This window comes from Lagenorhynchus albirostris, chromosome 17 (genome assembly GCF_949774975.1).
Source record: "Lagenorhynchus albirostris chromosome 17, mLagAlb1.1, whole genome shotgun sequence".
Lineage (NCBI taxonomy): Eukaryota > Metazoa > Chordata > Mammalia > Artiodactyla > Delphinidae > Lagenorhynchus > Lagenorhynchus albirostris.
In genome coordinates, this window is record NC_083111.1 from 29,033,077 (window position 1) to 29,060,617 (window position 27,541).

General features: G+C 40.0%; 2 protein-coding genes across 9 annotated transcripts in view; one reads left to right on the forward strand and one right to left on the reverse strand.

Annotated features, from left to right (window-relative positions):
- Positions 1-13,380, reverse strand: part of RMDN1 (regulator of microtubule dynamics 1) — a 37,931-nt gene extending 24,551 nt beyond the window's left edge. Inside the window, exon 1 of one of the 4 annotated variants that reach the window (XM_060127269.1) lies at positions 13,138-13,380. In XM_060127269.1, coding sequence (XP_059983252.1) covers positions 13,138-13,266 — 129 coding nt within the window. In that variant the 5' untranslated portion in view covers positions 13,267-13,380. Of the gene's footprint in view, positions 1-11,708; positions 11,728-12,913; positions 13,105-13,137 lie in introns of those variants that run through there. The other 3 variants (XM_060127268.1, XM_060127270.1, XM_060127271.1) reach the window with 3 other exon arrangements.
- A 173-nt stretch (positions 13,381-13,553) lies between these two features.
- Positions 13,554-27,541, forward strand: part of CPNE3 (copine 3) — a 48,170-nt gene continuing 34,182 nt past the window's right edge. The window contains exons 1-3 of one of the 5 annotated variants that reach the window (XM_060127600.1): positions 13,554-13,617; positions 19,265-19,558; positions 20,125-20,388. The gene's annotated coding sequence lies outside the window, so the exon portion shown is untranslated. The other 4 variants (XM_060127602.1, XM_060127598.1, XM_060127599.1 and 1 more) reach the window with 4 other exon arrangements.

A 27,541-nucleotide genomic window follows, 5' to 3' on the forward strand; every position in this document is an offset into this window, starting at 1 on the left:
CTGGGTTTAATCCCAGACCTTCGTTTCTCTATACATATCATTTTGGTAATCTCATTTTGTTTCATGGCTTTAAATGCCATCAACATGCCAAAAACATGCAAATTTTAAAAAGCCCAGAGGTCTCCACTTAACTTCAGAATCATATATTCAGCTGCCCAAACATTTACCTCCACATGAAGTATAACAGGCATCTCAAGTATCAGCCATAACAGCTATTGTTTCCCTCAAGCCCACTTCACTCAGTTTTCCCCTTCATGGTATTTAGCCATTACTCAGCACAATGCCTTCCATACAATGAATTCTGAAAAAATATTTGTTGAAAAAAAAATTTGTTGAACAAAAGAAGCAAGCTATCTCTTAGATATGTCTTTTCTTCAACACTGATTTATAATGATTTCAAGCTAGAAGGAATTCAAATATACAAACTCATCACTAGATGGAAAGGAATGTGTCACCACCATCTCCTGGTTTTTCTACTAACTTCTTGCCAGCTCCTCCTCCTCTTAAATGTTGGAATTCCTCTGTGATAGGCCTTCTTCTCATCTTACTATTAAATACATTTGACCCTCCAACAACACAGGTTTAAGCTGTGCGGGTCCACTTATATGTGGATATTCTTCAATAAATATGTACTACAGTACTAAACAGTTGAACCCACAGATACAGAGGACTGTAAAGTTATAAGCAGATTTTCGACTGCTTGGGGGGCCAGCACCCTTAACCCCTGCATTGTTCAGGGGTCAACTGTACTTTCAACTTCTACCATGGCATCATTTACAACCATATGCTAAAGTCTCCGAATCTCGATCTCCAGCCCAGGGATCAGAAGGAAAAAATCAGACCTATCAAACTACTGTCTATTCCACATTTTAACTTGGCTATCTCATCATATTCACCTTAATTACCCCAAAAGGTAACTCACCTCCTCCTTTAACCCTCCAAATTGTTTTCTTTGGTCCTATCCCAGGAAAGAGTACCACCATCCACACTGCTAGAGTAGCCAGAAAACTGAGAATCATTCTTGACTTCTTCCTTTGAACTTCCACATCAAAGCTATCTTTCAGGTCCACTTAGTTTACATCATTAATATCCTTTTATTTCCATTTCCATGGCTACCACTAAAGTTCAAACCACCACATTATCTCACCTGTCCTGTAGCGATGATCTTTTATTTGGTTTCCAGCATCCACTCTAGCCTATCTATTCTTGACACCAGAAAAAGTTATTTTTTAACTCAAATCTGATCTTATGAATTCTCTGTTTAAAACTCTTTCATGATTTCCTATAACCTTTAGAATAAAATAAAAAATATTTAACATGGTCTACAAGGTTTTCAGAGTCTAGTTGTGGTAGGCAGCCTCTAAAATGGTCCCAAAGGGTGCTGGTTCAAGATGACAACATAGGAGGAAGCTAAACACACCTCCTCCCACAGACACACCAAATCTACAGCTACATATAGAACAATTTCCTCTGAAAGAAACCCCCAAACTAGCTGAGTGACTCCTCCACATCAGACAAAGGAGGAAAAAAAACACATCAAAACAGGTAGGAGAGAGGCTGAGATAAAATTTTCCCGTAAACCACACCTTTGGTGTGGAGACCCAGTATTGGGAGTGAACTCACAATCCTGAGTTCTCCCTGAGGAGCAAAGGGTTTGAACCTCACACTGGGCACCCCAACTTTAAAGACTTGTACCTGAGAGGTGAACCCCAAAACATCTAACTTAGAAAGCCAGTGGAGCTTGTGTCCATGAGACCCACAAGGCTATAGCAAACTGTGAAACAATTCTTTAAGCGCTTACGCAAACTCACCCATCCTAGAGCCCAGCACAGAGACAGTCAACTGAAAAGCACCCAGACTTTCTGTGAAAGACACTTATTTGCTTATCTTATCTTCAGCCAGAGGAGCAGGTATCTAACTTAACACACAGTAATCATTTCCAGAGATCTCAGAGGGTGGGCACTATCAAAGCACTCTTGCTTTGCCATGCTCCAGGTAACCAGTATCTCCCCCAAAAGCGTTTGTGCATACTTTTGATGCTCCGGTTTTTGCAGCTGCCACCAGGGGACAACCCCTGTTCGCTTGACTCTGGTGACCAATGAGGCTTATGTTCATGAGTTTCACATAACTGTAACAAACAGAAAAACAGTTCTGAAGTGGCTAACTCCCCACCCCCACAGGGCACAGTACACTAAGTTCCCTACATACGAACATTCAAGTTGAGAACTTTCAAAGATTCGAACATGCGTTCTCATGTCCAATCATGTAAGTTAGTTCACATGTCTGGCGTACATTGTCATGTGTGGGCATCCTCTACAAGTGGTTGTGTACTGTACACAATACAGAAGTACAGGATCTTTATTTCAAGCCCAGGATGTCCAGAAACAAGTGTAAAAGCAGCAATTATGCAGCTGGTACTGCTAAAAAGTGCCAAGCAATAACAATGGAAACAAAAGTGAAAATAATTGAGACAGTGGAGCAAGGCAAAAAAACTGTAGACATCACTCATTCTTATAACCCGAATGGTTCAACCATTGGCACAATTCTAAAGAACAAGGACAAGATCGTGGAACATATGAAGTCCACTGTGCCGATTATATCAACGATAATATTGAAGAAGCGTGGAAAAGTGATGGAGGAGATGGAGAAACTTCTCAGTGTGTGGACGCAGGATCAGCATCAGCACTGAGTCTCATTAAGCTTAATGCTTATTCAAAAGAAATGTAAAAGCCTTTATGAAGACTTGAAGAAACATGGCAAAGAACCAGAGGGCACATCTTTTAATGCCAGCCATGGCTGATTTCATCGGTTCAAGTCTAGAGCCAACTTTCACAACATAAAAGTAAGTGGCAAGGTAGAGGGTGCAGATACGGTAGCTGCCCAGGAATTTCCTGAAATGCTTTGAGAAATTACTGATGAAGGTACATATTTACCCAAGCAGGTTTTTAATGTGGATGAGACAGGACCGTACTGGAAGAGGATGCCAGACCGAAATTACATCAGTAAGGAGGAAAAGTTGATGCCAGATTGTAAAGCAACAAAGGATAGGCTAACTCTGTTGTTTGGTGGCAATGCTTCCAGCGATATGAAGCTGAAGCCTCTCTTAGTTTATCATTCAGAGAACCCAAGAGCCCTTAAAAATATAGCCAAGGGCTCTCTTCCTGTTGTGTGGAAGAGTAACTCCAAAGTCCAGGTTGCATAGGCCATTTTCCAGGATTGGTTTACCACCACTTTATCCCAGAGGTAGAGAAATATTGCTTGGAGAAGGATGTCCTATTCAACATTCTTCTGTTGCTCAACAATGCTCCAGGCCACCCCCCATTCATGGGTGACTTTCATCCCAAAGTCAAAGTACTGCATCTGCCACCAAATACTATGTCACTCTTCCAACCTGTGGACCAGGGAGTTACAGTGACTTTCAAGAAACATTATCTACGTCACACTTTTTGTCAGGCAGTAAAGGTGCGTGATCAATCAGGAACAATCTTGTGACAATTTTGGAAGGACTATACATCTACAAGGCCATAAAAAGTACTGACTTTGCTGGGCATGAGGTTATGGCCGTCATCATGAATGGGGTTTTGGAAGAACCTTTGCTCACAGTTTGTTCATGGTTTTCATGGATTTGAGAAGGTGGATGAGGAGTCCAAAGAGGTCTTCAGCAACTTAGTGACTCTCAGTGAGAAGCTGGAGCTAGATCTGCAAGAGGACAACTTCACTGAGCTCCTTGCTGTGCAACACAAGGAGCTTACTAACGAAGACCTGATGGAATTGGAGGCCCAGAGGAAGGACAAAGAGAGACAAGAGGAAGAAGTAACTGAAGAACGAAAGAGATTCACGATGCAGGGAATGGCAAGGGGATTTTCTTTATGTGAGGAGTCACTGTTAGCTTTTGAGGCACAGGACCCGAACACAGAACAGTACATGAAGGTTGCAGCAGCCATTCAGAATGCAATCCAGTGCTACCGTGTCATTTATGATGAGAAAAAAAGAGCTACTACCCAGACATCACTGGATAATTTTTTCAAAAGGGTAGATAGAATTGAATCCAGTGAGGAACCAGAACATGTGCCATCAATGGCAGGCATGAGTGAAACTGCAGCTTGCCCTCTGTCTCCTGTTGCTGATGATCCTTCAGCTCTACCATCTCCCACCTCCTCTCCCTCCTCCAGTCAGTAACTCTTCTTGCCTGTTCACTCGATGCCAGCCCCTGTATGCCAGCTGTTGTACTGTGCTACTGTATTTTTCAAGGTACTATAATGTAAGATTTTAAATGTTTTCTTTATTTTTTGTGTTTGTTTTTTATGTATTATTTGTGTGAAAAATATTATAAATCTATTACAGTACGGTACTATGTAGCCGATTGTGTTAGCTGGATACCTAGGCTAAGTTTGGTGGACTTAACGAACAAATTGAACTGATGAATGTGCTCTCAGAACAGAACTTGTTCGTATGTAGGGGACTTACTGTACAGAGAAAACAGACTGAAATGCACCTCCAGGCCTTCTGTGACAGAGGCCTAGTAACTTATCTTCATAGCTAGGCCTAAATGGAAGGTTGCTAATTAAATACACATATTAGGGGCCAATTACAATCCTTTCCAATTATAAAACCTCAGAAAAAGACCTTAATAAAATGGAAACCAGTGATTTACCTGATAAAGTGTTCAAAATAAGCCACAAAGATGCTCACTGATCTCAGAGGAAGAATGATGAACAAAGTGAGAATTTCAACAAAGGGACAGAAAATATAAGAAAGTACCAAACAGAAATCATAGAGCTGAAGAATACAATAAATGAAATGAAAAATACAACAGAGTGGTTCAACAGCAGACTAGAAGAAGTGGAAGAAAGTATCAGTGAACTTGAAGACAGGGCAATGGAACTCATCCAATCAGAGCAGCACAAAGGAAAAAAAAAAGAATAAAGAAGAGTGAAGATAGCTTAAGGGACTTAAGGGACAACATCAAACAAACCAATATTTGTATTATAGATGTCCCAGAAGGAGAAGAGAAAAGGGTAGAAAACTTATTTGAAGAAACAGTGGCTGAAAACTTCCCTAATCCAGGGAAGAAAACAGACATCCAGATCCAGGAAGCCCAAAGAATTCAAAAAAAGATGAACCCAAAGAGACCCACACCAAGACACATGAAAATTAAAGAGTCAAGACAAGAACCTTAAAAGCAGCAAGAGAAAAGCAACGTGTTACATACCAGGGATTTCCCTCCCACCCCAAGACTTATCAGCAGATATTTCAGCAGAAACTTTGCAGGCCAGAAGGGAGTTGGGCACAATATATTTAAAGTCCTGAAAGGAAAAACTGCCAACTAAGAACACTCTACCTGGTAAAGTTGTCCTTCAGAATTGAAGGAGAGATTAACAGTTCTCCAGACAAGCAAAACCTAAAGAAGTTTATCATCACTAGAATGGTCTTACAAGAAACCTTAAAGGGACTTCCTTAATTTGAAATGAAAGGGTGCTGATTAGTAACAGGAAAACATATGAAAGTACAAATCTCACCAGTAAAGGTAAATACATACGAAAATTGGGAAAATCTAATGTTGTAAAGGTGGTGAGTTAATTGACTATAAAGCTAGTAGTAAAAATAATTTGTTAACGGACACACAAAATAAAAAGAAATAAACTGCAACATCAAAAACATAAAATGTAGGGGGAGGGGAGAAGTAAAAACATACAGCTTTAGAATGCATTCAAATTTAAGTTGCTATCAACTTAAAGTAGACTGTTAAAACTCTAAGATGTTTTATGTAAGCCTCACGGTAACCACAAAGCAAAAACCTATAGGAGGGGCTGCCCTGGTGGTACAGTGGTTAAGAATCTGCCTGCCAATGCATGGGACACGGGTTCAAGCCCTGGTCTGGGAAGATCCCACATACCGCAGAACAACTGAGCCCCTGCGCCGCAACTACTGAGCCTGCACTCTAGAGCCTGCGAGCCACAACTACTGAGCCTGCGTGCCACAACTACTGAAGCCCGCATGCCTAGAGCCCATGCTCTATAACAAGCCACCGCAATAAGAAGCCTGTGTACCACAACGAAGAGTAACCTGCGCTCGCCACAACTAGAGAAAGCCCGTGCACAGCAACAAAGACCCAACACAACCAAAAATAAAAAGAAAATAAATTAATTAAAAAAAAACTATAGGAGGGCTTCCCTGGTGGCGCAGTGGTTGAGAGTCCGCCTGCAGATGCAGGGGACACGGGTTCGTGCCCTGGTCCGGGAAGATCCCACATGCTGCAGAGCAGCTGGGCCCGTGAGCTATGGCAGCTGAGCTTGTCCGGAGCCTGTGCTCCACAATGGGAGAGGCCCGCATACTGCAAAAAAAAAAAAAAAAAAAAAACTATAGGAGATACACCAAAGAGAAAGAGAAAAGAATAAGCATTCCACTTCAGAAAATAAACAAATCACAAAGGAAGAGAGCAAAAGCAGAGGAAAGGAACAAAAGAATTACAAAACAACCAAAAAACAATTAACAAAATGGCAATAGTAAATCCATACCTATCAGTAATTACTTTAAATGTAAATGGACCAAATTCTCCAACCAAAAGACACAGAGTGGTTGAATGGATTAAAAAAAAAAAAGAAAAAAACAGACTCAACTATATGCTGCCTACAACGAAAACAATTCAGCTTTAAGGACACACAAAGACTGAAAATGAAGAATGAAGGGATGGTAAAAATATTCCATGCAAATGGAAACCAAAAGGAAGTTGGGGTAGCTGTGTCAGACAAAACAGACATTAAGATAAAGACTGTAATAAGAAACAAAGAATGTCATTATATGACGATAAAGGGCTAAATCCAACAAGACGATATAAGGTTTGTAAATATGCATCCAACATAGGAGGACCTAAATATATAAAGCAATTATCAACAGATCTAAACACAGAAATAGATGGCAATACAATAGTAGTAAGGGACTTCAATACTCCACTTTCATCAATGGATAGATCATCCAGAAAGAAAATCAATAAGGAAACACTGGCCTCAAACAACATGTTTAACCAGATGGACTTAATGGGCATATATAGAACATGCCATCCCAAAGCAACAGAATACACAAGCGTACAGGAAACATTCTCCAGGACAGATCATAATGTTAGGTCACAAAATAAGTCTTAATAAATGTAAGAAGATTAAAATCATATCACACATTTTTTCTAACCACAATGGTATGAAACTAGAAATCAATTACAAGAAGAAAATTCACATATATATGAAGATTAAACAACATGCTACTGTACAACCAATGCTTCAAAGAAGAAATGATGAGAAATTTTTTAAAAAAACACCTTGAAAAAACTGAAAATGGCAATACAGCATACCAAAACCTGTAGGATATAGCAAAAGCAGTTCTAAGAGGGAAGTTCATAGTGATAAATGCCTATGTTAACAAACATGAAAGATTTCAATTAAACAACTCACTTTACACCTCAAGGAGCTGGGGAAAAAAAAAAAGAAAAACAAACAAAACCCCAAATTAGCAGAAGGAAGGAAAAAACTAAAATCAGAGGGGGAACAAATGAAATAGAGACTAAAAAGACAAGAGAAATGATCAATAAAATGAAGACCCGGGTTTTTTGGGTTTTTTTTTCTTTTAAGGTACACAAAATAGACAAACATTTAGCTAGATTCACCAAGTGAAAAAGAGAGGACTCAAATAAATAAAATTATAAATGAAAGACGAGACAGCACAACCAATACCACAGAAGTACAAAGGACCATAAGAGTCTACTATGAACAATTATACACCGACAAATTGAACAAACTAGAAGAAATGGATAAATTCCTAACATACAACCTACCAAGACTGTATCATGAAGAAATAGAAAATCTGAACAGACCAATTACCAATTGAGGCAATTGAATCAGTAATCAAAAGCCTCCCAACAAAGAATGGCCTAGGACTAGATGGATTCAATGGTGAATTCTATCAAACATTTAAGGAATGAATACCAATGCTTCTCAAACTCTTTCAAAAATAGAAGAGGAAAAACTTCCAAACTCATTTTATGAGGCTAGCATTACCTTAATACCAAAGTCAGAAAAGAACATTACAAGAAAAAAAAAGTACAGGCCAATATCCCTGATGAACATAGATGCAAAAATCTTCAACAGAATTAGCAAATGAAATTCAATAATACACTAAAAGAATCATAAGCCAAGATCAAGTGGGATTTATTTTAGGGATGCAAGGACAGTTTAACATCTGCAAATCAATCTGATTCACCATATTAACAAAATGAATGCCAAAAAATCATATGATCATCTCAATAGATGCAGAAAAAGCATTTGTGAAAATTCAGTATCTATTTATGATAAAATTCTGAACAAAGAGGGTATAGAGGGAATGTACCTCAACGTAATAAAGGCCATAAATGACAAATCCATGGCTAACATCACAGTCAATAGTGAAAAGTTGAAAGCTTCTCCTCTAAGATGAGAAACAAGACAAGGATACCCTCTCTTGCCACTTTTATTCAGTATAGTATTGGAAGTCCTAGCCAGAGCAATTAGGCAAGAAAAGAAAAAAAGGTGTGGGGCATACAAATTGGAAAAGAAGTAAAATTATCAGTACATGCAGATGACATGACGGCATACACAGAAAACCCTAAAGACTCCACAAAAAAACTGTTAGAAATAATATACGAATTAAGTAAAGTTGCAGCATATAAAATCAATATACAAAAAATGTTTTTATATACTAATAACAAACTATTAAAAATAGAAGTTGAGAAAATAATCCCATTTACAGTTACGCCAAAAAGAATAAAACACCTAGGAATAAATTTAACCAAGGAGGTGAAAGACCTGTACACTGAAAACTATAAGACACTGATGAAAGAAATTGAAGAGGACATAATGGAAAGATATTCCATGCTCATGGTTTAGAGGAATTAATATTGTTAAAAGGTCCATACTACCCAAAGCAATCTTTAGGTTCAGTACAATCCCTATAAAAACTCCAATGGTGTTTTCCACAGAAATAGAACAATCCTAAGGTTTTTATGGAATTACAAAAGACCCCAAATAGCCAAAGCAATCCTGAGGAAAAAAGAGCAAAGCTGAAGGCATCATGCTCCCTGATTTCAAACTAAATTATAAACCTATAGTGATCAAAACAGTATGGTATTCACATAAAAAACAGACACATAGATCAATGAAACAGAGTAGAGAGCCCAGAAATAACCCCACGCCTATGTTGTCAGTAATTATTGACAAAAGAGTCAAGAATATATAATGGGGGAAGGACAGTCTTTTTGGTGGTGGGAAAACTGGACAGTCACATGCAAAAGAATGAAACTGGACCACTACCTTATACTCCATACACAAAAATTAACTCAAAATGGATTAAAGACTTCATTGTAAGACCTGAAACCATAAAACTCCTAGAAGGAAACATAGGGGTAAGCTCCACGACACTGGTCTTGGCAATGACTTTGAATTTGACACCAAAAACAAAGGCAACAAAAGCAAAAACAAACAAGTGGGACTTCATCAAACTGAAATGTTTCTGCACAGCAAAGGAAACAATGAACAAAATGAAAAGGCACCCTACCAAAAGGGAAAAAATATTTGCAAATCATATATCTGATAAGGGGTTAGTATCTAAAATATATTAAGAACTCATACAACTCAACAGCAAAAAAACAAACATCCAATTAAAAAAGTGGGTAGAGGATCTGAAGAAACATTTTTCCAAAGAAGACATACAGAGAGCCAAGAGGTACATGAAAAGGTACTCAACATCACTAATCACCAGGGAAATGCAAATCAGAACCATAATGAAATCTCACCTCACACCTGTTAGAATGGCCATTATCAAAAAGACAAGATATAACCAGTGCTGGAGAGGATTTGAGAAAAGGGCACTCTGTGCGCCACTGTTGGGAATGTAAATTGGTGCAGCCACTATGGAAAACAGTATGGTGGTTCTTCCAAAAATTGAAAATAGAACGTCAATATGATCCACCGATTCCACTTCTGGGTATTTATCCAAAGGAAACAAAAACACTAACTTTAAAAAATATATGCACCCCATGTTACACTGCAATATTATTTACAATGGCCAAGACATGAAAGCAACCTAAGTGTCCATCAATGAATGAACAACAACAAAATGATACACACACAAAATGGAATATTATTCAACCATTGGAAAAAAAACAAATCTTGCCATTTGCAACAACATGGACCTTGAGGGCATTAGGCTAAGTGAAATAAATGAGAGAGAAAAAGACAAATACAGTATGATCTAACTTATATGTGGAATCTAAAAAAAAAAATCCAAACTCATATACAAGAGTTTGGTGGTTGCCAGAGGCAAGGGAAGAGGGGCTGGGGGTGTGTGGAAGAGGTAGGTGAAATGGGTGAAGGTGGACAAACTTCCAGTTATAAAATAAATACATCCTGAGGATATAATGTACAGCACAGTGACTACAATTAATAATACTGTATTGTATATGTGAAAGTAGCTGAGAGAAGAAATCTTAAAAATTCTCATCACCAGAAAAAAATTGTAACTATGTGTGGAGATTGATATCAACTAGCCTTATTGTGGTGATCATTTCACAATATATACAAATACAAATACTGAATCATCACGTTGTACACCTGAAACTAATACATGTCAATTATCTCTCAATTTAAAAATAAATAAAATAAAATGGCCCTCAATGAGCCCTGCTTTCTACTATTCACTCCCTTGTGCAATCCCCTCCCCTTAAATGTAGACTGAACTTACTGACTCCCTTGTAAGAAATAGAATATGCAGAAGTGAAAAGATGTTACTTCTAAGATTAGGTTATAAAAAGACTGTGGCTTTCATCTTTGATACTCACTCTCACGTGTTCCTTCTGACTGCATGCCTGCCATGGGGGAATCTAGCTACTGTGTCTTGAGGTAGCCCTGAGAAGAAGCCCTCCTGGTGAGTAACAGAGGCCTGCCTACAGGCACATGATGAGCTTGGAAGCAGAATTTTCCCTTTACCCTCAAGTTGAGCCTTGGCAGGAGCCCTTAGCAACTGAACAGGCTGATTCAACCTTATGAGAGATCTTCAGCTAGAGGCACCCAGATAAACCTCATGTGGATTCCTAATCAACAGAAACCATGAGATAATAAACATTATGCTTCGTGATAATTTGTTATCAATAATAGATAACTAATAAACTGGTACTTGCCTAACTTTTCAGCCTTGGTTTATTTCAGTTTACTCTTCCACTCCAGGCTTCAGTCATACTTTCAGTTCCTCAAAAATGCCACCTTTTCTTACCTCAAAGCCTCATGCTACTCTCTCTACAGGCATATTCTTTTGTCCTCATCTTCCCTTTATCAAGTCTTTATATCACATCTCTAACCGCTTACACACTTTCCCTTTTCCCTTTAAGATCAGATTAGGTGTAATTTTGCTTCCCTTTTCCTAACACTTAGCATTCATTACATTTACTCAATAACTACCTTTCCTTCTGTCAGATCAGTGAGAAAAGGGTTGTTTCTCACGTTCAATATACCCCCAGAGCTTAGAATAGTCTTGCTCATAGTAAGCACTCAGTACAAATTCGCTGAAAAATAAACGTTCAGAGATGAGTGTTTTGTAGTGTAGATTACAAATTGAAAAAGACAGAAAAATGAAGTCTGAGCTACTCAAAAGTAGCCCCCAATCTCTGCAAACCCCTGGGGAATAAATACCTCAAACTCAACTTATTGACATCAAGCAGGGAGGAAGGTCTAGGAAAAAGAAAAACAGAAATGATAAGGCTATGAAAACACATGAAAAATTGGAAATCTGGTAATAATAAATAGTTCCACCTCCGTAAAAATTCAAAATACTTAGAGGGAGGAAAGAATTTTCATTATTGCCTTTGGCTTAGAGCAGAGTTTTATTACCTACAAGTCTCTCTAGTATCTCGTTACTGTGATTTTTTTCTGTCCTTTTCTATCTTGCTTCTCTAGTTTTCAGTTTTTTAGCACAATGGCCATATGCAGCTCATGTGCTCTGTAGATACTCGGAGTATCTGGAGATACATCTTTCTAGCTGTGTGACTTGGATACATTATTTAAGCTTATTTCAGTTTCCTCTTCTAAAAAAATGGATAAAATAACAGTTCTTATTTCATAGGGTGCATGGAAACATTTCAGTACACAATTAAACCAGGTAATGCTTAACACAATGCCTGGTTATAGTAAGCCTTCAATAAATGTTATTATTATCTAATAATAGTGGATCATTCCACTAAAATGAAATTTTTAACTCACCAAAGCTCTAATTTGGAAACTTGAGGCTAGTTTCATACTTAGTACTCCTCCCATTCCTCTGCTCATATCATCTAACATCAACCCATCTGGCTATAAGCTCTTCCAAGGAAAGGGATCAAGCCTTACTGTCTTTCAACCCTCCCCCACCCCACAACTCTGAACACATAGCAGGCAGTCAAAAATGTATATTTAAAATAATTTAAAATAATGAAGCACCTAGTTCAAATGATATATATCCAATGCACACCCTCACCCTTCAATTCCCTTTCAGAGATAAACCTAGGCCAATCAGTCTAACAGAAATGTGAAAATTGGGATGACAAGCTAACATCCCAACATCCTTCCTTAACGTTATGCAGATGAAACAAGAAACTCAAAAATAATTTTTAAACCTAAATAGTGCATAAATCTCTGGTTCTGAGCCGTAGGAATTTTCAAGATCACACCGCAAACTTCCCAAAGTCCTGTAGACTGCCAGCCTCAGGTGCTATTACCGTATCTGGCCGTCACCGAAAGTTAAAATTATCTCACAGAGGTCAAGGTCTTTTTCCCCCCTACAGTTCTCCTTGCGTTTACACAGGAAAGACAGGCATAAGGCAGATTCTCCGGAGTGATGGGAGGGGCTGGGGGGAACTCACTCTTCCTCCGACCCCAGTTTTCAGAGAGGAACTGGGCTTGCGAAAGGGAGAGGACCTGTCCGTCGCGGTCACCGGGAGAGCTCCAGGCACACCAGGCCCCGAACTCCTTCCTCAGTTCACCACATACCCTAAGGTGACACGGGGCCACCGAGCCTGAAGAAGGAAGGGGCCGCCGGAGCCCAGCCGGTAGGCAAGGAAAGCGGGAGCCAGGACGGCGAGGGTACCTCAGCGCCGCGGAGTCGCCAAAGAACGCACTGCTCCCTGCTGCCAGCAGCACCCGTCGGGAGCCGAGATCCCGGAGCAGCGCTACGTCCCAAAGGAAGGGAGCGCCAGAGTCGCAAGGCTAGCGCCATGATCCGCAGCTCGCAGGCCTGACCCCTCACCCCTTTGGCTTCTACGAAGCGGGGCGGAGCGAAAGGCTCCCCAGTCTCTCCACAGAGAGCAGCGTCGGCTGGCTTCCGGCCCCGCTCCTCTTCCTCTCCGCAGCTTCCGGTCCACGGTTTCTGGGGGCGGGAAATACCTCGATTGGGCGGGACTTAGTGGCCTTGCTGCGCCTGCGCCGAGTGGACTAGGGCAGGGAAATAGCGCCCTTCGGGCTGCTGGCTTTTAGCCGTCCTGGGGGTCTGTTTTGGCTTTGGCTAAAGGATAGATCACCAGAACAGACTTGAAAGCTCTGAAACAGACCCAAGGATTTCCGTATGCAAGTAAATAATGATTTGTTATTTATAGTTCTCTGCTGCCTTCTAAGGTGGGGAGAATCCTGGTACTGGAGGGTCCTTTTAGGAAATAAACGCTTGTTAGAATTAAACTGTTCTACATAAAGAAGGGAATGGAAGAGATTAAGAGACTGGAGGGGGAGTTTCTCAGGGAGAAGGGAGAAGCCAGAGACGGGCAAAGAATGACCAGCCCACAGTGATCCAACAAGAAAGACTAGGGAGAGGAGGCCTCTTGACAGAAGGTTGATGGCGTTGTATGCTTTGGGATGTGTCGTATAAAACCCCTGGCTTCCCCTCAGAATATTCAGTAAGGTCGGTATTGCTTTTTCACTGGACTGGAATTCTTTTGGAGAGGATGAAGAGGTTTTGAATCCTACTTCAGATTTGATGTGGGAGAAAACACAAGCTGCAAACCTACTATATGGATTATATGAAATTTTTTTATGGGCAATAAGGGAAGATAGTTATAGTTTTTTAAAAAATAGGTTACATTTATGTAGTACTTTCAATACTATGTAGTGAATTAACAAACACTTTTATTTCATTTGATCTTCCCAACGACTTTGTGAAGTAAGTGGTATCCCAAGTTAATAAACAAGTGAACTATAGCTCAAAGAGATTTATTAACCAAGGTTACCTAGCTGGTAGGTATTGGTAGAAGACTAGAATCCATGTCTTCTAACAATTAGTCCAATGCTTCTTCTATTGATTGCTCCTTCCACCACTTCCCGTTAAATCAACCATATTTCTTTAGGATTACATCAGTGATATCCCTATTTTCTTTGTTTTTAACATATATTTTAAAAGATATATAGATCATCTTCCAAACTTTCTTTTTTTACATATTTCTACTGGTAGTTTTCTCAGTATTGCTAAATAATATGTTTATACCACTGAATGCCATCATAATCATGAGACTGAGTTTCTAATTTGTCAGCCAGAGTAAAATTTTAATTAAAATTTTCATTTTGAAAAAAAATTTAGATCCTTAGGAAAGTTGTAGGAAATCCCATATATTCTTCACCTAGATTCATCCATTGTTAACATATTGCCACATTTTCTTTATCTTTCTTTACATATAATATGCATATTCTATTCCTATTATCATTTTCCTTTGTTGAACCTTTTTAGAATAGATTACAGATATCATGACTCTTCCTGCCCAGAAACAAAGATGTTCTCTTATTTAGTCCCAGTACAGTTACCAAATTCAGGAAATTGAAATTGATAGAATACTATTATTTAATATACAAGTTTTGCTTATTGTCCCAATGCTGTCCTTTATAACAACCATTTTTTCCCCAACTCATTTCAAATCCTGATTATGTGTTGCATTTAATTGTCCTGTTTCTTTAGTCTCTTTAAGTCTGTAGTATTTCTCTCTTGGCTCCAGGCACAGTATCTTTTCTTGCCTCCCATGAGCCTCAGACTTCCCTATGTGATATTGTTTCTTTCAGGATTCCTTCCCATTTCACTACCCTAGCACTCTCCCCCTTCCCCCTACCCCACTCCACTATTCCTGACCTAGCTGATTCCTATTCATCTTTCAGCTCTCAGTCCAAACGTTACTTCCTCAGAGAAATTTTTCTTGATTCCCCTTAATATATTTTCATTTTCTTTATAGCTCTAAGCACATTTTATAATTTCATTTTTATATTTGTGATTATTTGTCAATCGAGTATATTTTAGAGGTAGAGTTGATAAGCATTAGTAATGTGTGCCTTCACTGTACTATAAACTCAATGACATGTCTGCTTTTGCCTATAACAGGGCCTGGCACAATTTCTTCATTCACTAATGAAATATATTTTGCTTATCTATAATATGCCTGGTATTCTTCTAGATGTGAATTCCTAGTGGAGCATATATTCCAGTTGGGGAAAGATAGTAAGCAAGGTAAATGATATAATAAATCATAAAAGATATAATAAATGATGATAAATGCTGAAAAAGGAAGATAAAGCAGAAAGGGATATAGAGTGTGTTTCTGCGTAGGCATTACAGTTTTAAATAGGGTGGTGGCCACAGAAGAACTCACTGAGGGGGAAGAGGGAATGAGCCATGAAAATATCTGGGGACAGAGCATATCATGCCAAGTGAAATGAAAGTGCAAAGGCATAAATTGGGAAGGCAAGTGGCATTTTCTCTGAACATAAATCCACTCTAGATTGAGTGAGCAAGAAGGAGACTCTTAAGGTCTTGAATGACCTTAAGAGACAAGGTCAGAGAGAAGATGGGGACCAAGTAATGTAGGACCTTGTAGGCAATTGTAAGGACTTTGGCTTTCGTTCTTTGTATGATCATGTGGGACACAGTCTAATTTACATTTTAATTAGATCCTTATGACTGTTTTGAAAATAGACTGAAGGGGAGCAGGAAGGGAAGCAGTTACTGGGTATTACAGAAATGTAGAAAGAAATAGAGGTGACTCAGGCTAGGCTGGAAAATAGGAGTAGTCAGAGTCCAGGTGTATTTTGAAGGTAGAGTTGACAGGATTAGCCAACACAGTGGACCAGTTAGGGTGGGGTATGAGAGAGGCAAAGATGTCTCCAAGTGTTTTGGCCCAAACAACTGGAAAAAGCTTTGCCATTACTTGAGATAAAGAGGACTGTGGGAGATACGGATTTGGGAAGGAAGATCAGGAGGGTTTACTTGTACATTGAAATTTGAAATGATTATTAGGCATCTGTGGTAGCCAGCCTTCAAGATGGCCCCCAGTGGTTCTTACCTCCTGGATTTACTCCTTTGTGGAATTCCCTCTGACATTAGATATAGGCTTATCTATTTGACCAGTAGAATACTGCAAATGTGATGGTATATGACTTCTGAGGCTAAATCATAAAACTCACGAAGCTTCTCCCTTGATCTCTCAGATTGTTTGCCTTGGGGGAAGCCAGAGGCCATGCCATTAGGGTACTCAAGCAGCTCTAGTAAGAGGTACACGTTGGAGAGGGAACCGAGGTCTCCCACCAACAAAGAGCACTACTGTTAACGTGCGAGTAAGCCACCTTGGAAGTAGATCCTCCAGCCCCATAAGATGACTGCAACTCTGCATAATACCTGATTGCAACTCTTATGAGAGATGATAAGCCAGAACCCAGCTAAGCCTCTCTGAAATTCCTGAAACAAAGAGGCTATATATAATAAATGGCTACTTAGTTGTAAGTCCCTAAGTTTGGTATAATCTGTTATGGAACAGTAGATAACTAATACAACTCACAAGTAGGGAGTTGGAATCTAGAGTTTCAGGATTTGGAAATTTCGGAGCCTTTAGAATATAGATGAATTTCAAAGCTGTAAGGCTAGATGAAGTAACTAAAGGTGTGGATGAAGACAGAAAAAAGAAAAGTCAAGAACTAAACCCTGGGGTACTCCAGTGTAAGAACTGGGAATATGAGGATCAAAAAGCACAGGAGATAAAAAGGAACAACCAGTGAGGTAGAAGAACGCCAAGAGACTATTTTGTGAATATCTCATTCATTCTGGCATCCCTTTAAATCTCCACCAGGTGTTAAGTCCCATGCCTATTTGTTCTTTGTTTCTAGAACCTTGTTATGCCTGATACATAGTATGCATTCAGTATGTGTTGAATAAATGGGCGAATGAATAAGTAAAATAGTAGAATGGAATTTAGACTATAGTTTGAGGAAAATGAATAAGTACATTGAATAGCTATGGCACTGTCTATTTAATTGCGAGATTGCTTATTGGGTACTAAAAGTACAAAACCATTTCATTGTCTCTACTCCCTATTTTAGTGGAGACAAAGGTGATGAAAATTGGGTATTGATACTATGTATTCTGGAAATTTTGAAACTTGTAACTAAATTAGTGGTACCTGAGGACCTTTGCTTTAATGTAAAAACAGAATCAAAAATAAAACAAAAAGGTTATTTTTACCAACCTTTAGTAAAAACAAAATAAAACACTTCTCTTTCCTCCCTACTATGTTCCAACCACAAAGGCCTTGTTTCTGTTCCTGCAGTTTGCTAAGTCTATTCCTGCCTTTGTCCCTGCTATCATTTCTCTGCCTTCAGATCTTTGCAGGACTGGGTCTTTCTTATTTTTCAGTTCTCACATAAAATATCACCACCTTTTTTTTTTTTTTTTTTGCGGTATGTGGGCCTCTCCCGTTGCGGAGCACAGACTCCGGACGCGCAGGCTCAGCGGCCATGGCTCACGGGCCCAGCCGTTCCGCGGCATGTGGGATCTTCCTGGACCGGGGCATGAACCCGTGCCCCTGCATCGGCAGGCAGACTCTCAACCACTGTGCCACTAGGGAAGCCTAAAATATCACCACCTTTGAGAGACCTTCCCTGTCTGAAAAGTTTCTTATTATCCCCAAGTCCCTTTCTATCACATCTCCCTGTATTACTTTCCTCATGGTACTGTGAACAATAATCAATATCAAGGTTGCAATGAACAAAGAGCTTTATTTGGGGGTCTTAGTAATTGCAATTTGGGAGATACAGACTTGAGTAAAACCGGAAGAGTGTTTCTGGAAAGAGAAAGAGACAGGGGCTTATAAAGGCAGAAACTACGAGGTGGTTAAAGTTGTCTGGCAAGAATTATGGTTGATTCTGATGCAGAAAAGAAGATAATTGTTCTTAATGGATAGGCTATCACAAGGGTCTAATAAATATCTTGATTTTCATGAACATTGGGCAGATGTTCTGGATGCGCCTATTAAGATTCCACCTGAGCTGAGATGTGCATAAGTCACACTCCCTCAGTGGACTCCTGGCTCCATTTTAGAAAGCTCTTTTAGCAATACTGACTCCATTTTGATTTTCCTTTCACGGTACTTATGGCTATCTGAAATCATTTTGCTTCTTTTTAATAACTTATTATTTGTTCTCCCTTTAGGGTAGAAGCTTCTGTCTGTCACTGTTTTATCACAAGTCTCTATAGAACAATGTTTATAGAACAATGTTTGGCACATAACAGGCACCCAGGAGGTGTTGAATAAAGGAATGAATCTTCATTTGCACTGATACGATTACTTAAAAGTGTTTACTTTGCATTTTTTTGGATTAAAAGAAAAGTTTGGCTTAGAAAAGTCTATATTTCTTCTTTGGTTCATTTTTCCATTTCTTCTGTAATTAAAAAAGTTATCTTTTGCCCATTTTTCAATTTTTAAAGGCAATTATACTTAAGATACTAACCCTTGTTTTTGAATGTCAGGTTTGTGGCAAATATTTTTTCCCATGTGTTTGCCTATTGATTTTGTCCCTGTTTTTTTGGACAGAAATTCAAACTTCAAGCAGTCAGATGGAGCAATATTTTCCATAGTAGTTTAATCTCAAGCAGCATCAAGTCGCAGTCAAGTGGGGCGCTTAGAGGTTACTCTGAATCTGTGACTTTGGGCAAATAGGCCAATTATTTAGCTATCAAATCTCCAGTTAGTCATATTTTTCTCACTTGCGAAATGGGGATAATGGCACTAATCCGTTACAAATTTGTGAGGATTAAATGAAATTAAGAATATCAAATGACTCTGATAGTTGCACATTGAAAGCGCTCTAAATAAGAATGGTTAGTAGTTAGCATTTCACTACTTTCATGCTGAAGCTGGTTCTTTCCTGGTTCAGCTTGTGGTATAAATTTTCTCAAATATAACTTCTTTTATTTTCAGGAACTTATTTTGGTGCACCAAATAACTTACTTAAACGCCTTAAGTCAACTTGGAGTTTTCGGTAAGCAAGCGATCTACTACCCCTGAAGCATCAACCTACAGGAACAGATCAGTGTCTACGAGCTCTGGGCAGGCAGTGGCCGGGATGGGCGGAGCCGGCCTCAGCCCTGCCCCGCCCCTCCCCTCAGCCGGATCCGCCCCAGGTTTCCGTGAATCCCAGGCGACCGGGAGGTTCCGCGGTGTGTACCTGCCTGGTCTCTACCTTGGAGCGACTTCTACACCTTAGACGGAGAAGTGAGTGCGGACTTCTTTTTGTTTCGGGCCCGGAGTGGCGGGCCACCCGCAACCCACCGATCCACTGGGGCAGGAGAAGAGTCCGGGTCGGGAGAATCGGGCCCGCAGGCTCCGCGCGACTCGGCCCGCCCTGACCTCGCGCTGTAAGTGCATCCTGGGCTACGCGCGGCCAGGGATAGGCCGGGGCGCGCGGGGCCTCTAGATCCGCTGGACTCGAGGTCGGCGGCCTGCCGAGACCCAGGGTTGCCCCGCGCCTCCCGGTGTAGCCAGAGTTCCGGGCTCAGCTCCGGGCCGCGAGGTGCCTCTTGGACCTGGTGCTAGTGCACCTGGGCGGGCGGTGCCCGGGATCCTCCAGGCGGGGAGTCAGGCCTGCGGCCCAGGGAAGGGAGACACGCCCAGAAATTGCCGCAGCTCCTAGCCCGGAGAGGTACTGGGTCACGCGTCCCGCTCTGCCTTAGCGAATACCCAGAGGAATGGGGTGGGCCTCAGAGTAGGCGATGGTCCCAGGGGAAGCTGCTAGGTAGGTGGGGTGGGCAAAGGTGATTCTTGATTTTGGTGTAAAGCAGGAGGTTGCGAGATGGCGTATCCTAGCGGCTCCAGTTCAGGCTCCAGCTACGAATTTCTTCTGTTTGGGGCTCACCGCACCAGGGCGTGGAGGAAGTGCGGTTACATTAGTTTTGCAGTGCCAGAACCTCTGGGAGACCGAGCAAGCCTACCACTGACGTTGTGCTTGATGATGATCCACAATTTTTGCTTATCCTTGGTGTTATCTTTTCGTGGCTGCCTCTATAACTGATAATCAAATAGAAGGAAGGGTGGGATTGAACGCAGTGAGTATTGATTACAGTATCCCACAAGCACTGCCCGACAACTTTTATATATGTTAGCTCATTTAGTAGTGCTCACAGCCGCCAACTTAAGTGGTATTGCTATTACATTTCATACTCGAGGAAACTCAGATTGAATAATTTACCAAACTTCACAAATGGTAAGTGGTAGCATTAGAGTTGAAATTCACATTTGTATGATTTCTGAGCACAGGCTTTATGGCTTAATGTAAAGAACATTATTACTCTAGGTATGAGATCTATACGTTGATATTTGTTAGCTGTATGACCTTGGGCAGGTTACTTAATCTTTTAGGGCCTGTTTTTGCATTTGTAAAATGGAGATAAAATACCTCCTCTGTCATAGGGTTGTTATAAAGATTAAATAAGATCATTTTTGGACTACACTTAGCAAAGTGTCAGGCACATAGTGGTAAGCTATATATAGCTACATATATCCTGCTGTTGTCATTAATTGAGGACAGCAAACTCCAGCTCTGAGTGCTGCCAGCTAGAGCCAAACACAATTTGTGTGGGCCTCGAGCATAGGTAGAGGGAGGCAGAAAAGGATAAGAAAAGAATGGAGAACTGAGAACAGATGACATGTATGATGGCAATTATAGGCACATCAATAGATTAATCTATGGTACCCAGGGCCACTCTTTTGCCTTTGTGAGAATTTTTAAAAACGCAGTTCCTTTTAGCTGATGAATTGGAGAAATGCATCCCACTCTGGGCTGAAAACATTCTGAGACGTAGGTGTCTGGGACTGGACCATGCTGAGGCTCTCTGCCTCTGAGGGGGAGCCGCATTTCAGCACTGCACAGCATTCAGCACAGTGCCTGGCATAACCCCACAGTCAAGTGTGCAGTTCCCTTTCAGGATTTCTTCTCTCAGATTGAGCCCCTAAGAAAGGAGAAGGACAGGAGATTTCAGGACGGGGGAAACAAAATGGTTTTTTGCCTTTTAAGGGTTGCTTAATGACTGAACGCCTCTCCTAATTTTACCTATAGCTGTGAACACTTTATAAACAATGGTCTTCATTTCCACATAAATTTAAGGCAACCTAAGTATTACGTATTTTTATATACTCTTTACAGTGGTATCACTCTTGCCCTGAATACTTCCTTTGTAGCCTGGGTTCAGATACCAAATTCATACTGTACCCTAACTCCTGTCAGTTTTTGGTATAGCTTTAGACATAGTGTTCCTTGCCCTCTTTCTTTCTTGGTTATTGCTGTGCTTTTTTCTTACTATTAGAGTTTTCTTTTCTCTTTCTTTTTCAAAACTTTCTTTAGCCAGTGATGTATTATGCTAGAAAGTATGCCTGTCAGCAAAACCAAGAGAGTTAGTGTAGGATGTGAAATATGATTAAATAACATTTGACCTTCAAGGATTTGTGACTAGCCACCACTGCTCATCAAAAGCATGATCTTTTAGGTGGATCTTTTAGCAAGGATAAATACTACTTTCATTGGTGGCACTCAACAAGTTTGAAGAGTCCAAACTTGGCCATTCCTTTAATGTACCCATTATTACCTACAGGCCAGCTTCCTTCCCACCAATATTTTCCCTTTATGTTCTTACTTACCTTATAAGGATTGCTAATCGGGTTAAAGTCCAAACAATTAGGTAGAATACTTGGTAGAAGATTTGTTAAAAGACTGCTAGAAGGAGGTTCAAATTAGTACCTAAAAGTAAAGTATCATAGATTTTATTTGACTACATTATTTAAGTTTCTAATATGATGATCGAAGGCAGACATTATGTATATGTTTTATTTATTTATTTATTTATTCAATTGAAGTATTACAATATGATGAAGTGCTACTAAATTGAAGTACTACTATACTATGTTAGTTCTAGGTGCAACAATGATTTGATATTTTTATACTTTACAGAATGATCACTACTCTACTTTTTGATAAGATTATGATAACTACATTTAAGCCAGTTATGCTGGTTTAAATATATTTGAGGAAGCTGTGGGGGCAGGGTATTGGGATTCTTTTGGAGAGACTGTTTATTCTTTTAATATATAACAGCATATTAGTATGCAATCATAATTTTTAAAAAGACATTAAAATAGTCAATGTAATAGTCAAATTTACCAATATAAATTAGATGGATAGCATACTAACGCTGTTTCTCCATGAAAAATGTGACATACTGCCTATTAATCTTGGCAAATAATTTTGAAATATCCTCTTACCAAGTGGATGTATTATGTCTGGTTCCTGTGAAAATTACCAAAGCAGCAGTGTGGTTGCAATATACCTTGTCATCAGGCTACTTGAATACTCTGAGCATTTAGCTTACCATGCCTCTAGACCCTAAGGTGATAGTAGATGTTAAAATAGATATCTGCAACTGTAAGGAGAAATTTTTCTGCTCCCTCTCCCCCCTTTCTTGGTATTTGGCTTACTTTATAAAAATACACAACTTAAATACGTATGACACTCTCTATATTAGACAAACAACTGTTAGATTTAATATTTTCAGTTATTTCAACTGAAAGCAAATATGTAAATTACATCTTAAGAGCAAAGGGTTTCTTTAGAGATTCTGTGTTCCTGGTCCACAGGAAGAACACCCCTTGAGCAATCCATGCAGGAAGCTCACCCAAACCTCCAACTTTCCAACAGGTCGTTTCACCATCAGGGCCTTTATCGCATGGCTTCATAATGCACTGCTTGGTAGACACAATCTAACTTATCCACACCCCAAGTTTAAGCTTTTGTCTTCTCTAGAAACACTTAGTGGAAAAACCAATGTACAATCTGCTTAGGGGTCAGAATTTTTTAAAAAGAAGGGAAAATTTTAAGAAGTATTTTTCAATGGTATTGTCAAAATAAGTCGATAAAATACTAAAATGACACTCCACCTTCAATACTTCTTGCTTCCCTTCTGTGCTTTGTTTTTCTCTTTAGCCCTTACCATCACCTATCATACTATATATCTCCCTACAGTGTAACCACATGAGGGCAGGGATATTTGTCTGTTTTGTTCATTGTTGACTCCTAATCCCTTAGAACAGTGTCTGACACACAGGCATTCTGTAAGTATTTATTGAATGAGTGTTGAGTGAATGAATAGTACTATTAAACTGTTCATGATTGGGAAATATAAAGCGATTTGCCAGAAAGTTAAAAACAGCTGGAATGTGTATACTAAGCAAACATAAAATGAATATTCTTGAAATCAGGAAGTGTATAAACATCTCAACAGTTCTTTCTCAACATACAAACTTTTAAACCCTGAGGACAAACCAAGCTTTTAAACTCTGTAATTGTTGCAGTTTTAAGTGGAAAGAATTTTCATGTCATTGTTCACCGTGAACTAGAGAGGAGCATGTAATATTAAAATGTGAAATGCCTGTCTTGCCCAATTAGATAGTACATGTGCCCAGCTGAGAAGAGGAGGGAGCCAAGTTTTAGAAAGCATTCTTTCAGAGTTGGGCACAGTTGGATAATAAGGGTAGGTGAGACGTTCTGATTTCTGGTCCAACATCTGGGAGATTGCAGAAGGTGGGAAGTTCTTAAAATGCCGTGAGGGGAATGAGAACCCCAAGGGAATTCAATCTGAGCAGGTTGCTGTGCCTTAATATAATGTCTAACTGCCTGCTGCACAGCTGGCCAGCAGATTTACTGAGTCTTTATTGTAACTTAACAAAATTTTCAATTGAGCATCCTGGAATTTTCTCCTAGGGGATGCAGCTCTGATTTTTATCAAGGCAGTTTTTGGTAAAAGATGATTCACTTAAGTAGGTGAGGTAGGTACTGTGTAGCTAACTTTGCCAAGATGCATGTTTCGTAAGGTGAGGCAATACTGAGATGTTGTCACTTTTTTTGCACAGGCTCCGGATGCGCAGGCTCAGCGGCCACGGCCCACGGGCCCAGCCGCTCCGTGGCATGTGGGATCCCCCCGGACCGGGGCACGAACCCATGTCCCCGGCAGGTGGACTCTCAACCACTGCGCCAGCAGGGAAGCCCACTGCTTCTAACTTTTATTAACACATCACTCAGTGCACCTATGATGAACTGTTCATTTGATACGCTTGAAAATATAATCAGTTAATTTCTAAAATGTATATACAACAGCCAAGGGATTAGTAAAGCAGTATAACCTGAAACACATGTTAAGTAAATTCTGTCGCCTGCTATGAATCATAGAACAGGTGAGATTTCATAGAGAAATCAAGGAAGGGGCCTTAGTTGATTGCTTACTTTGTAGCAATGAGGACAGGGTAGAACTGCACTTACTCCTTGTGTTCAAGGAAGAAAAGAGTGATCAAGCGTCAACACTTTCATATTAACTCCTGCTGTCTCCAATTCTGCATGTTCAGGTATCAGCAATAGATCTATTTAGATTTTGTTCAGTATAACTGAAGAATCTGGAAATTCATTTAAAAAACACACGGTGGCCAAAAGCTGATTCCCTTTGCTGCCATGATATGAACTGAGAGTTTAATAATGTGAAATTCCATGGATGGTAGTAAAATTTACTTCCTTACTATGCTGCATGTACTTAATAGACTGGGCCCTCTGTTTTGTTTGTTGATATGCATTATTTTTTCCAGTCATCTTGGGTTGGGGGATTGAATAACAATTTCAAGCAAAGGTACCTCCTTCAGTGCGAGAGTAACTGAATAAATATTTTTTTCAGATACAGCTTTTTCAATAGTGGGAGATAGAGGCTGAGTTTGGAAAACTTTATCCTTTTCCTTTTATTTCTCTCCTTGGTTATTATAAACTTTCTCTTCCCCCCTTTTAAAAAGTTTTTTTTTCCTACTCCTTAACTACCAGTTCCTAAACAAGTGTCATGTTCACTGTAATTAAATTAAGGTCATAGAACACTAACTGGAAGCAGCCTTACAGGTTAAAGTGATTGACTCACTCTTAGATTTAACGATTGAAAAACCCTGAGGCCTAGAGAAGCTGCAGCATTTACCCACCTATGGTGTGACTGACACAGAACTGTAGTCCAGGTTTTCTGACTCCTGAGCCAGTGACCTCTTGTGGTCCCTTTTGCACATTGAAAAGAAAGCATGCCCCTTTCTCTGTTTTTTGTGCTTCTGTATTTGACCTAATTCCCTATGCCCATCTCTAGTATCCCATGGTTGGGATTAAGTAACAATGTGGGCATCACTGTCTTCTGAATACTGGTCAAACGTAGTGTAATTTTCTTTATTGTAAGTTTTTTGATACCAGAGTCTTGGATATTAAGTGTGGTGTATTCCTGAGAATTAGTTTTGCTCCCTTAAGATGGTCCAGCAGTGTGCTCAGAGAACACTGAGATCCAATGACCCCCATGTAAATCTGTGTGTGTGGAGACTGTCTAGCACAGAGCAAATACTTTCTTAGCCTTAAGTAATTTACAATCTAATGGGCTCTCTTGAAGAGGAACTGCTGTGATGTAAATATAAACCATTCAGCTCTTATTCTGGTTACATTTGTTTAAGAAAGATAGTGATGTGAGCTTCCCGGGTGGCGCAGTGGTTGAGAGTTCACCTGCCAATGCAGGGGACATGGGTTTGGGACACGGGTTCGTGCCCCAGTCCGGGAGAATCCCACATGCCGCGGAGCGGCTGGGCCCGTGAGCCATGGCCACTGAGCCTGCGCGTCTGGAGCCTGTGCTCCGCAACGGGAGAGGCCACAACAGTGAGAGGCCCGCGTACCGCAAAAACAAAACCAAACAAAACCTCTGAGGCCTTTTGTTGCTCTCTGTCTGCCCCATACAGTTTTATACTTCTATGTATATAGAGATAGCTAGGTATTTATTTCGCCTTTTTTTTTTTTTTTTGCATCCCTCCACCCTCTGTATTTACAACGCATAGAAGATATTCAGTGTTGAGTGATTGGATCACCTGGTACACTTATAATGAGCACTAAGGTCTTCTATTGTTGTATCATGCCCCTCACCCCCATCCTTAGCATAGTAATGGGTATACAGTAACCTCTTAATATATACACCTGTTGGTTTGACTTGGGACTTACAAGTAGTGTAGCAGCTCTTGGATTTACTGACATGTTACCCTTTTCCCACTTTTTTTAGGAGGGAGATACCTATTACTGTTGTGAGCCACACAATTTGAGAAACACTGTAGGCATGTACTGCTGATGTTGCTGGGCCGCATTCCAGCTGCCCCAGGGGGACCCCAGCTCGCTTCATATGAGCCTATGAAATGAGGCAATGAAGAGGAAGGGGCCAATCAAAGGAGGATGCTTCAGGGCTGAAAACAGTAGATGTAAAATAGGGTAAAAGTAATTGTGCATAGGGACAGGGGTGAAAGATATAGGTTTGGGAGTACCTTATGCCAAGTGGATGGCTGAAGCCTTGAGAGGGGTCAGGTCAGAGAAGTAAAGGTAGCCAAAGGTCAGGAGGTGACAGAGCCTAAAGGGATGCTCACAGTTTCTTGGATGGGAGGGGAAGAGGTACTAGTCAAAGGCACAGAAGAGGAGAATTAGGCATGCACAATCTAAAGGAAGAAGAGATTGAGGATGAGGCCCCAGTGTCAGTATGCCAGAGACTTCATGGTTGTGCATAGCTTCAAAGTCCCTGGACCATTGTCTCTGTGCTTTTGAGTTTTGAGGTATCTGCCCTTTCCTACTAGTTTCTTCTTGCCTCTTATTATGTTTTTAGCACTTTTTCTTTTTTCATAAATCAAAGTGAGAAAGAATGGTGATTGTATTCACACTATTATTGCAAATACCTCTAGTATTGTATATATTTCAGAAAATAAATAACTAATCTTCTGAATTAAATTGGTGTGAAGACATGCTAATTTTGGTAAATTCTGTATTTTGCGTATTACCAGATGAAGAGACTTTCTTTATATATTGGAGTGTTCTAAATTCCAAGATAAAATTAGAAGAGGTTTGACACAAGTGACATTTTATTTTGAATTTTATTTATTTTTTTATACAGCAGGTTCTTATTAGTTATCCATTTTATACATATCAGTGTACACATGTCAATCCCAGTCTCCCAATTCATCCCACCACCACCACCACCACCACCTGCCGCTTTCCCCACTTGGTGTCCATATGTTTGTTCTCTACATCTGTGTCTCAATTTCTGTTCTGCAAACCGGTTCATCTGTACCATTTTTCTAGGTTCTGTGTATATGCGTTAGTATACGATATTTGTTTTTCTC